Below are 12,297 nucleotides of genomic sequence, written 5' to 3' on the forward strand. Positions count from 1 at the left end.
AACATTTCTCTATGGCTTGGAGCGCACTTGTATTTCTCATGCCTACATCTACTGATTTTGGCCTTGCATAAATGAAGCCACAGAATATATTGGAGATAGACACAAGGCGCTGGAGTATCTCAGCGTGTCAGGCAGCATCTCTGGAGAAAAAGGAATGGGTTATGTTTCAGGTCGGAACCCTTCTTCCGGCTGAAAGTAGAGGGGAGGGAACTAGAGGGTAGACAAAAATGCTGGAGAAACTCAGCGGGTGAGGCTGCATCTATTGAGCGAAGGAAATAGGCAACGTTTCGGGTTGAAACCTTTTTTCAAACTGATGTGGGTGGGGGGGGGGGGGGTTGGGGGGGGGGGGGGGGGGGGGGGGGGGGAAGAAGAAAGGAAGAGGTGGAGACAGTGGGCTGAGGGAGAGCTGAGAAGGGGAGGAGAAAGTAGGGACTACCTGAAATTAGAGAAGTTAATTTTCATACCGCTGTGGTGCAAACTGCCCAAGCAAAATATGAGGTGCTGTTCCTCCAATTTACGGTGGTCCTCACTCTGGCCATGGGGGAGGCCCAGGACAGAAAGGTCGGATATGGAATGGGAGGGGGAGTTGAAGTGCTGAGCCACCGGGAGATCAGGTTGGTTGTTGCGAACCGAGCGGAGGTGTTTGGCAAAGCAATCGCCAAGCCTACGCTTGGTCTCACTGATGTAGAGCAGCTGACATCTAGAGCAGCGGATGCAATAGATAAGGTTGGAGGAGGTGCAGGTGAACCTCTGCCGCACCTGGAAAGACTGCTTGAATGGAGTCAAGGGGGGAGGTAAAGCGACAAGTGAAGCATTTCCTGTGGTTGCAAGGGAAAGTGCCCAGAGAGAGGTGGTCGGGTGGGAAGGGACGAATTGACCTGGGAGTTACGGAGGGAGTGGTCTCTGCGGAACGCAGGCAGGGGAGGAGATGCGAAGATGTGGTAATTGGTGGGATCACGTTGGAGGTGGCGAAAATGTCGGAGGATTATATGTTGTACGTGACGGCTGGTAGGGTGGACGGTGAGGGAGGACAAGGGGGACTCTGCCCTTGTTACGAGTGGGGGGATGGGGAATGAGAGATGGGGAACTAGAGGTAGGAAAAGGGCAGAAAAAAATCAGGGCTGGCAACAGTTGACCAAGGAAGGGAGGAGCTCGTAATGGCCCATTGTTGGCTGGGGAAGCGGTGATAACCAAGGGATACAGGGATGTGAACAGTGGAACTAGCAGGACAACTAAGGTGGGGAATAGAGGGAAAGAAGGAATACAGGGGTTACTCGAAATTTGATGAATCAACATTTATACTGGGTTTTAGCTGCCTGGCTCTATGTCCACAGAATATATTATACCATTTTTTTTAAATTGAATTGTCCTCTATAAAACAGCGCTGTGTTGCTGGGCTACTAAATCACTATTAAAAGTTGATTTGGAAACTGAGAATTCGCAACTCTGCGATCTTTTTGTTTCACACCTGTTTTTTCATCTCATGCCTTTATCCAACTACGTGACTATCAAACACCCACCCCTCCCCCGTTTATTATCCACGTTCTCCAAAGATGCTGCCTGACTCGTTGAGTTCATCCAGTGCATTGTGTCTTTGTTTTTAAAGCAGCATCTGCAGTTGTTTGTTTCCAAAAAATCAGTCTGAAGAAGGATTTCGCCCCGAAACGTCGCCTATTTCCTTCGCTCCATAGATGCTGCTGCACCCGCTGAGTTTCTCCATCAATTTTGTGTACCTTAAATAAAACAACTACTTTCTTTGAGTGGAGAGCAGCACATTTGCTGGAACACCTGATCCATCTTTTCCCAAAGGGCCGCATTAAAGAAAGTAACTGTGGAACTTGTTCCGTGCTCCTACCTGTGCTGGGAGGGTATGTGTCACAGCTGTTGGGGAGTATGGACCTCCGAGGTCATTGCGAAGTAGGTTGTCACTGTGCATCTTCGTCTTAAGACAGGTTATGTAGCGGTTACAGAAGTCTTTGCAAAGCTCGTTGACTTTCTCCAGTTCTAGTAGATGGATTCGCAGAACCTGAATGGCTTTTACCATCTGCAAGAAAACAGAACGGCTATCAAACTCGGCAATTCTAACGCAGTCATGCGTTCACAATTGATAGGAGCAGAATTAGGCCATTCGGCCCATTGTCTACCCCTCCATACAATCATGGCTGATTTACCTTTCCCTCTCTACCCCATTCTCCTGCCTTATCCCCATAACCCCTGACACGGAATCTCCACCTTGAAAATGCCCAATGACGGCCTCCACAGCTGTCTGTGGCAATTAATTCCACAGAGTCATCACCTTCGGACTAAATCAATTTATCCTCATCTATTTTCCAAAGGAATGGCCTTTTATTTTGAGGCTATGACCTCAGGTCCTAGACTCTCCCGCCAGTGGAAATATCATCTCCACACCCACTCTTTCACCCACTATTCGTAAGTTTCAATGAGGTCGCCCCTCATCCTTCTAAACAGTCCAAAAGGCAATCCTGCTCATTCAAAAGCTACCCATTTCACACGTCGATCATTTCAAAAGCCAACTCACAAAGCAAGGACCTTCGTCAAGTAAGGTAGCAAGACTGTGGACAATTCACTCATTGCTTCACAACACTTGCCTGCACACTCTCAGATAAGTTGGCATTCTTTAGATTTGCTGATGTCCAGAAATCTTTCTACACAGCTTTATTGTCAGATACGGTCTCAGAGAAAATCCGGCACTTTGTTCTATTTATTTCTCAATATTGTCGTCGATTGTTCAGCCAAATACCAAACGTTGTGCCATCCAATGTAAATTTAAAAAACCCACTTCAGCTCTAATGAAATGTCATCATCATGAAATACCGACTATGACTTGCTGCATATTTCCAGCATTTTCTGCTTTTATTTCGAACAGCTATTTTTAATTTGGTCTGAGTGACCATTTTACTTGAGTCACACTTTAGTGTGGTACCTGTTTCAATTCTCATTACAGAGCTTTGGATGGCTATTAACATTCAACAACCTGCAAATTCCTTGGTTTTCATCCAACCACTTTAGGAGAACATCCACCTTAGGAGAAAAGTGTGTAAACGCATACACTTATGCATACGTATGCTGCATATATATGTATTCCTGAGGATTTATCACTTTTCCCTCTTTCAAACAAGTGTGTAACAGACTCGCTGTCACACGCATGCACACACACACACACACACACACGCACGCACGCACACACACACACACACACACACACATGCATGCACGCACGCACACACGCGCACACACACACACACACACGCACACACACACACACACGCATGCACACACACACACACACACACACACACACACACACACACACACACACACACACACACACACACACACACACACACACACACACACACACATTCATTTCGTATTGAGGCACCACCCATGAGTCAACAAATGATTGGAAGATTATTATCATTGCATCTTCTTTCCTTCCACCCTCCCTCAGCTGCCCAGTTTGCATTCAATCTTCACCAGGTAACCAACCATTCCACTTGATGACATCAAGCTGTTTTGTTATTCCCAATCAATTTTTACCCATTCAAAATCTTTACATCTTCTTCAGCTGAGATTCCTGTGGCATCTTCCTTGATAAAGACAATGACCTGCAACCTTTCACGCTCATTTAATGCTTGCTGCCATCCCTGTGAATGATAACTCTTGATTTCTGACTGAATCCAGTGACATAGCCAGTCAGAGCCGATGATGGACTGGGCAGTGGTCACAACTTTCTACATTCTTCTCCGCTCCTGGACGCACAAGTTGCCCAACCAAGCCACGATGCAACCAGTCAGTATCTCACTAAACTAAACTGAACTCCTAGCATTGCACTGAATTGCCAGTCTGAATATTGTGCTCAATACCCTTGTGGCTAAGGGGATCAGGGGGTATGGAGAGAAGGCAGGTACGGGATACTGAGTTGGATGATCAGCCATGATCATATTGAATGGCGGTGCAGGCTCGAAGGGCCGAATGGCCTACTCCTGCACCTAATTTCTATGTTTCTATGTTTACCCTGAAGAGGATACGTAACCTCTTAGATGCGGCACGATGGCACAGCGGTAGAGTTGCTGTCTTCATTCCTGACTACAATGCTGGCTGTACAGAGTTTGCATGTTCTCCCCGTGACTGCGTGGGATTTTCTCTGGGTGCTCTGGTTTCCTCCGACACCCCAAAGATGTACAGATTTGGAGGTTAATTGGCTTTGATAAAAACTGAAAATTGTCCCTAGTGCGTAGTATAGTGCGAGTGTACTGGGATCGCTGGTCAGTGCGGATTCGGTGGGCCGAAGGGCCTGTGTCCGCACTGAATCTCTAAGCTAAACTAAACCTGACCTACAGATTTGCGATTGCCATCAATTGAGCCCTTTAGTACATGACAGCATTTAAACCGCAAATCACACACAGCTCCTGACACGAGTAAACCGGCATTGCTTGGCTGTGCAATGGGATTTTAATGAGATAATTGTGCAGCATATCTCAGTCAGAGGATAATGCCCAACTCAGACTCCAGATTTGACATTTGTGCATTCCTGGAATAAAACTCTCACGTTCAATCCCCACCACGGGCAAATAGGCAAGTGAGTCTGAGCAAGGGGCTTTGAATCAAATTCCTTCTACAGTAAACTAAGGATTAAGCACAGTTTCACAGTGGCAGCCCGAGAGAGCTGTTGTTTAAGTCACTGTACAAGGGCATTTTGTGTGTGTGTGTGTGGGGGGGGGGGGGGGGGGGGGGGGGGGGGGGGGGGGGAAGCAGTTAATAAATATGCCAATTACTGCAGCTCATTTGTGAGAAATTCTCATTTACTGCCCTGCTGCAGTATATCTGTCCTGATGAAGACCTACAGTCAGACGTAAAAATTGAACGGATCATAAAAAATACAGATGCAAAATTAATTGACTTCACAGTGCTTTGCCTGATTTGGTGGATAATGATGAATTCTGACCTTTTCTAATTACTCTGTGAACGTACAGCCCCATAGAAAGCTCAATGCTTATGAAATATGACAGTCCATCCCAAGTACCATAAACGTTCCTGGCTATCTTTTCCCGTGTTGTGCTGGAGTGGGACCAGGCATTTATTCTCTCTCTCTCTCTCTATCGGCAGATTTGTGCCTCTTTGTTTCTGATTCTAAAAATGAACGCAAGGTAAATGCTGAATATCAAGGTGGATTAAATAAACACTGACAGAAGGATGAAGAGGTACAGGTTCAAGGGGTGGCACAGTGGCACAGCGGTACAGCTGCTGCCTCACAGCGCCAGAGACACGGGATCGCTCCTGACCAAGGGTGCTAACTGTACGGGATCTCTGATTATTTCCTCCCACACTCCAAAGATGTGCAGGTTTTGTAAGTTAATTGGCTTTGGTAGAATAGTAAATTGTCCCTCGTGTGTGTCGGACAGTGTTAGTGTGAGTGGATCGCAGGACGGCACGGACTGGGTGGGCCGAATGGCCTGTTTCCGTGCTCTCTAAACTCTCAACTCAAAAACTGCCAAAGCTAGAAATCTGAAATAAAAACAGAAAATGGTGCAAATTCTCAGCAGATAAGGCAGCATCGGGGGAGAGAGAAACAAGAGCTCATGTTTAATGGTGAACTCTTGTACAGTACCTTGTTTTTACATGGTGACGCAGCAGTAGAGTTGCTGCCTTACAGCGCTTGCAGCGCCAGACACCCGGATTCGATCCAGACTACAGGTGTTGCCTGTACGGAGTTTGTACGTTCTCCCCGTGACCGCGTGGATTTTCTCCGAGATCTTCGGTTTTCTCCCACACTCCAAAGACGTACAGGTTTGTAGGTTAATTGGCGGTGTATGTGTATGTGTGTAGGATAGTATTAACATGCAGGGTTCGCTGGTCGGTGCAGACTCAGTGGGCTGAAGGGCCTGTTTCCCCACTGTATCACTAAACTAAACTAAGATGCTACCTGACCTGAAAAGTGTTTCCAACAGGTTCAATTCCCATTGATGAATAGACGAGGGATTCTCCATCACTACCCAAGGGCCAGATGGAAGAAGACTTCTTCTCCCTACCCCCCAAAGCTTGCCTTCTGTGGTCTGCTCTCACTGTGCAATTGTGTATGAGTGAGAGGAGTGCAGGGAAGGGCTGAGATAAGAGGGAGAAAATGGGTGTTATCTGACAATGGTGAGTGGGGGAAATTCGATCAGTCGGAAAATTTAACTTTGCTTTCAACCTAGTCACCGTCTCAAATACATTCTTGAATCAAAGAATATTGTTTCCCTCTGAAGAATCAGGTGAATTCATCCCTTCAGTCCTGGCCCAGAAGCCAACAGCCATCTCACCCACCTTAACAGCGGAGATGTTGCTGCATTTGGTCCCAGTGGTCTCTACAGGAGGATGCCGGCAACAAATAGTAGCCTCCCACATTTGGTCTCCTGCCATCTTATCTTCTGCCCTAAACTTACAATGCCAACATTAGAACCCACCATTTCATCAAGTGACCTTTTGCTGCTGTTCACTTCCTTCTCTCACTCGGGTAGGCAATCTTTTCCGTGCTCCCACCATTCCCAAACAATGGCCTTCCACCAAACACCTTTCTTCCCAACATCCTCAATCTCACCAGGCAGAGGCCAAGAAATGAAATAAAGATGAGGATCCATTTGGCGGTACCTCAGCATCTCCGGCATTTCTCCGGCAAAAAATCCCAGAATATCATAAAGGACATTTCCCGCCCCGGACACTCCCTGTTTGAACTGTTGCCGTCAGGCAGACGGTACAGATCTACAAGGACAAGGACAAATAGACTAAAAAACAGTTTTTACCCCACTGCTATAAAAGCACTAAATGTAGCCGCCAAGGAACGCAGGGGCGATACAGACTAAGGGACTGTGGTAACTGTGGAATCGACAGAAGGATGGAGGGTTGGGTGTGTATGCGTGCTTTGTCCGTGATATTTATTTAGTTGTTTATCTTTAATATTTTACCTTGTATGTATCATTAGCTTTTAGAAATGTTTGAATGCTGCACTGACTGGCTGACATTTTAAATTTCGTTGTACATGGTTCATGTTACAATGACAATAAAGAAACTATTCTATTCTATTCTATTCTAAATTCTCCAGTTACCCGTTCACGCATGCATCCCATTCCACTTCCAGAATACAGAGGCTACCGGGACCAAATGCAGCCGTATCGCAGATGTATAAATGGATGAGATGGCTTCAGGTCCAGCAATGAATTCAGCTGATTCTTCAGAGGGAAACGACATTCTTTGATTCATGAAAGTATTTGAGATTTGGCGATTTGGATGAAAGCAAATTTAAATTTGTTGACTGATGGAATTCACCCATTCACCCTTGTCAGATAACACCCATTTATTCACCCATCCCCACTCCTCTCTCTCACACACACACATAGCACTGATAACAGCAGAAGCAACATTTCTTGCATATTGCCATGTTTTCTTTCAGAAAGCAGTTAACAGATAATTAAATGTTACATCAATGCTTTGGGTCTCATTAATATTCAACAAGCAAACTTTATCGGGTGCCGTGCAGAAGTAGCAGCCAATGGCTACAGAAGCACCTATTTAGGAAATCTCCAATTTAAAGACAGCTTAAAGTGTACACTTGTGGTCGCAACCTAAAAAACGGTTTCCAATAAAAAAAAAGCTGCCACTCATACTCTCCATTTATCATCCGTGTAATAATCCATCGTTAACACCCTGGAATCACAGCTAATAATCCACCAGAAGAGAGCAATCATTCGTGTCACTGTCAGTGTGGAGAGATACATGACCTACAAGTTCAAGCTTCCAGCCCACAGCGCTCAGTGTGCCAAGCTCATCAGATCTGATTTTTCACTCCTTTCAGTTGCAGTTTAGTTTATTGTCACGTGTACCGAGGTACGGCGAAAAGCTTTTTTGTCGCATGCTAGTCCGTCAGCAGAAAGACAAACCATGATTACAATCAATTCATTTACAGCGTATAGATACGTGATAAGGGGGTGACGTTTAGTGCAAGGTAAAGCCAGCAAAGTCTGGCCAACGATAGTCAGAAAGTCATCAGAGAGGTAGATAGTAGTTCAGCACTGCACTCTGGGTGTGGTAGGATGGTCCAGGCAGTCCCTCGGACTATCCTTGACTGGACTTTGCTGGCTTCACCTTGCAGGATTGTGCAGAGAAAATAATCACAGCACAGGAGGGGATGTGTGCTTGTCATTGTTCCCCCATATGACGGAGCTACCAGTGTTCAATGAACAACAGGCGGCGTGACCCCATCAACAGAAATGTATAAAATATCTATCTAATACCAATCAACCACTCATTTGCAAATGTTTAGTCCACTAACATCAGATTATATTAACCCATACCTTCTCTCCAGAGATGCGCTGCCTGTGCCGCTGACTGGGTTGGTGGAATTTGGGTTGTCAGCAGCAGTACAATAATAAAGAACACACAACCACAATAAAAATGTAACACAAACATCCACCACAGCATTCATCACTGTAGTGGAAGGCACAAAATTTGGCCAGTCCTCCTCCATTTCCCCTCCGTGGACAGGAACAGAATCCAGAGTCAGTCCAGGATTGGCTCCGCAGTAAACCAGCATCCGCAGTTCCTTCCTACACACTTCACTTCTTTAAGAATAAGGGGCAAGCAATTTGGAACGGAGATGAGGAAAAACTTTTTCACACAGAGAGTTGTGAGTCTGTGGCATTCTCTGCCTCAGAGGGCGGTGGAGGCCGGTTCTCTGGATACTTTCAAGAGAGAGCCAGACAGAGCTCTTCAAGATAGTGGTGTCAAGGGATATGGGGAGAAGGCAGGAATGGGGTACTGATTGTGGATGATCAGCCATGATTACATTGGATGGCGGTGCTGGCTCGAAGAGCCGAATGGCCTACTCCTGCACCTATTGTCTATTGTCACTGCTTGTTACTCTATCCGTAAACTCACACTGCACTCTTCCCGAAACACTTCAACTGTTGAAAGTACATAATTGTAATCTCTAATCCCTGCAGGAATGCGACAATTGCTGTAACTCATCCACCAAATTTAATAAAGAAATTATACAGGAGCTGGATTTAATTCAGCAAGGCTAATCTCCATGGGAAAATAATGCACTAATATGGAGCCATAGTGATACCGTATTCAGGCATATTGTACATCATTTTTCTGCTTGCAATCATTCACTGTCTGCAACTCCCATGGAAAAAAAGTAGCTACTGGGTCAAGATAATGGAACATGCAACTCAGCAATGAGTTGGTGTTCCGTCAAAGGAAGGTAAGAGACATTTCTGGTCTGCCCAATGTTGAGCATTATGATATAATAATTATCTAGATTACTTAGATCTGACTCCAATGTAAAAGAAGATAAATGGGACAGTCAACACATATGCTTAAGATAGGCACAAAAATCAGGAGTAACTCAGCAGGTCAGACAACATCGCTGGAGAAAATAGATGACGTTTCGGGTTGACACCGTTTTCAGACGTTTCAGGTCTTGACCCTAAATGTCACCTTTTACTCTTATCTGGAGAAGTCGCCAAACCTGCTGAGTTACTCCAGATGTTTGTGTCTATCTTCGGTGTAAACCAGCATCTGCAGTTCCTTCCAACGCTGTTCCTCCTTACTATGCTGACCATCTGCCAACATAATCAGAAGTTTCTTTGCTATTTTACAGGAGGAAAGGGATCACTGTTGCCCAGTAGACCTCAAGGCAGCTAAAGACTGGGCTGTCCTCGTGTGCTTAGATAATACGAAATTTCATCAATGACATCTGCCTTTATTGAAAATCGGCTGCCAAGACAATGGAAGGGGTAGTGTTTCCTGAATCTTACCATAGAGGTTTATTGTCAGAGGTTGCTGTTACATAGGGACAGGTTGCAAGAAGGGCACATGTTTTACATATGTTAAATATATAGCTCATTCTCTTGTATGCTTTGGCAAGTGAGCCAATGCTTGACTCAGAACATGTGCAAACAATGTCTTGATCATTGAAACTGGGGTAGCCTTGATTCTGGAGTGGTGACAACACAGGTTGAACAGTTCCATTATCTCCCCTAATTAACTCCAGCCTAGCATGCTTAGGTTTATGTTTATTGTTCTCATGTGTACCGACTCACAGAGCAAAGCATTGTTTAGCATGCGATTCAAAGAGAGTACATACACCGTACATAAATACAATCACGTCAAACTCAAGTACAATAGACAGAGCAAAGGGAAAGACACAAAGTGCGGAATGTACGTCTCAGCATTGTAGCACTTCAATTCCATAGACAAAGTCCAATGTCCATAATGGGGTAGAGGTGGGGTGGAAGATTGCAACCTTCCAACGCTGTTCCTTCTTACTACTCTGCCCAGCTGCGAACATAATCAGAAGTTTCTTTGCTATTTTATAGGAGGAAAGGGATCACTGGTGTCCAGTAGACCTCAAGGCAGCCAAAGACTGGGCTGTACTGGTGTGCTTAGATGACACTAAATTTCATCAGTGACATCTGCCTTTATTGAAAGTTGGGCCGCCCTGTTTCGATTAATGCAATCAACTCGACGTGCACAAACAGAAGATCAAATAGGACAAGTTGTTCTACAACTTTAGGCTGTGCACGCCACACGAAAGAAGAATGGGGTAGAGGTGAATCGGAGAGGACCCTGGCTCATGGAAGGACCATTCAGAAATCTGTTAACAGAGGAGAAATGGGTGACGTTTCGGGTCGAGACCATTCTTCAGACTGATGTGGGGGTGGGGGGGGGGGGGCGGTAAGAAGAAAGGAAGAGGCGGAGACAGTGGGCTGTGGGAGAGCTGGGAAGGGGAGGGGAAAGAGGGAGAAAGCAGGGACTACCTGAAATTGGAGGTCAATGTTCATACCGCTGAGGTGTAAACTACCCAAGCGAAATATGAGGTGCTGCTCCTCAATTTACAGTGGAACTCACTCTGGCATGGAGGAGGCCCAGGATAGAAAGGTCGGATTCGGAATGGGAGGGGGAGCTGAAGTGCTGAGCCACCGGGAGATCAGGTCGGTTATTGCGAAGCGATCGCCAAGCCTACGCTTGGTCTCACCGATGTAGAGCAGCTGACACCTAGAGCAGCGGATGCAATAGATGAGGTTGGAGGCGGTGCAGGTGAACCTCTGCCGCACCTGGAAAGACTGCTTGGGTTCTTGGATGGAGTCAACGAGGGGAGATAAAGCGACAAGTGTAGCATTTCCTGCAGTTGCAAGGGGAAGTACCAGGGGAGGGGGTGGTTTGGGTGGGAAGGGACGAATTGACCAGGGAGTTACGGAGGGAGCGGTCTCTGCGGAAAGCCGAAAGGGGAGGGGATGGGAAGATGTGGCCAATGGTGGGATCCCGTTGGAAATGGCGAAGAAAAGTCAAGAAAAAGGCCAGTAATATAATAGCTGATGTTGCTTCCTGCATTTGTCCTCGGAATGATGCGCATTGAAGAATATGTCCACTATGTCCTTATGGAATCTACAATATGGCTGGGAGAGCAGTTCTTTGGCCATGGGGAAGAGGGCTGGGAAGAACCATGTTTGTCATCCTATACTGTTTTCCAGCTTTCCATGTGAAAGGCTGCACAAATGTATTACTTACTGCATATTCTCACAACGGTTGATATTTAATCTAGCAGCTCAAATCCGATCGGGTAGCTCTGAAAACAGCATCCCGCAATACAAGTTGCACTCTTGCAGACTACGGAGCAGTGTGGCTGACGAAGGAATGTATCCTTTCATCATGAGAGGGGAAGAGAATGAGCAACAGAGGACGCGGGCATCCGGGAACTCTCCCGGAAAGAGAAGCCGCCAACCCCGGCCCCTGCTTGCCTCAAGGACGAGGAAGTTAGAGTCGGGACAGAGGGCCGGTAAGCGGACCGGCTGCGGGCGGCAGTGTAGTGCACCTCCATGGTGGTGTGGGCCGCTGGAGGCCCGGCAGTGGCCTGGGACTCGGCTGGATCAGTCGCTGTTCCAACAGGCCGGGCACGTGGACCGGAAGCGACCTACAGCTGCACGGAGCAGTGGAGGACACCAACGGCTTCGTTTGGCCAGGCTGACCCTGCAACTCCGCCACCACCACTGGCCTTCAGGGGCAGGTTATGAAACTGCACTTACAACAACTGGGATTTGAAAATGTCACCAAATCTGACGTTTACTGGTCCACTTTGTGTCTATCTTTATGTCGCCTATCCATAGACATATCGCTAGAGATGCAGCCTGATCTGCCGAGTTACTCCAACACTTTGCGTCTTTAAGAGTAAATAAGATTAGTGAAGTTGAACATCACAATGGAGATGATGAGTGTTGGACATCGCGCCATTGTTGA

The 12,297-nt window shown here is 46.4% G+C and overlaps 1 protein-coding gene across 3 annotated transcripts in view; it reads right to left on the reverse strand.

Moving 5' to 3' along the window:
- The window catches only part of pknox2 (pbx/knotted 1 homeobox 2), a 409,128-nt gene that overhangs the window by 98,488 nt on the left and 298,343 nt on the right, over positions 1–12,297 (reverse strand). For all 3 annotated transcript variants that reach the window (XM_055660838.1, XM_055660836.1, XM_055660837.1), the window contains exon 7: positions 1,856–2,044. In XM_055660838.1, the coding sequence (XP_055516813.1) occupies positions 1,856–2,044 (189 nt within the window). The remainder of the gene's footprint in view (positions 1–1,855; positions 2,045–12,297) is intronic.

This window comes from Leucoraja erinacea, chromosome 32 (genome assembly GCF_028641065.1).
Source record: "Leucoraja erinacea ecotype New England chromosome 32, Leri_hhj_1, whole genome shotgun sequence".
Lineage (NCBI taxonomy): Eukaryota > Metazoa > Chordata > Chondrichthyes > Rajiformes > Rajidae > Leucoraja > Leucoraja erinaceus.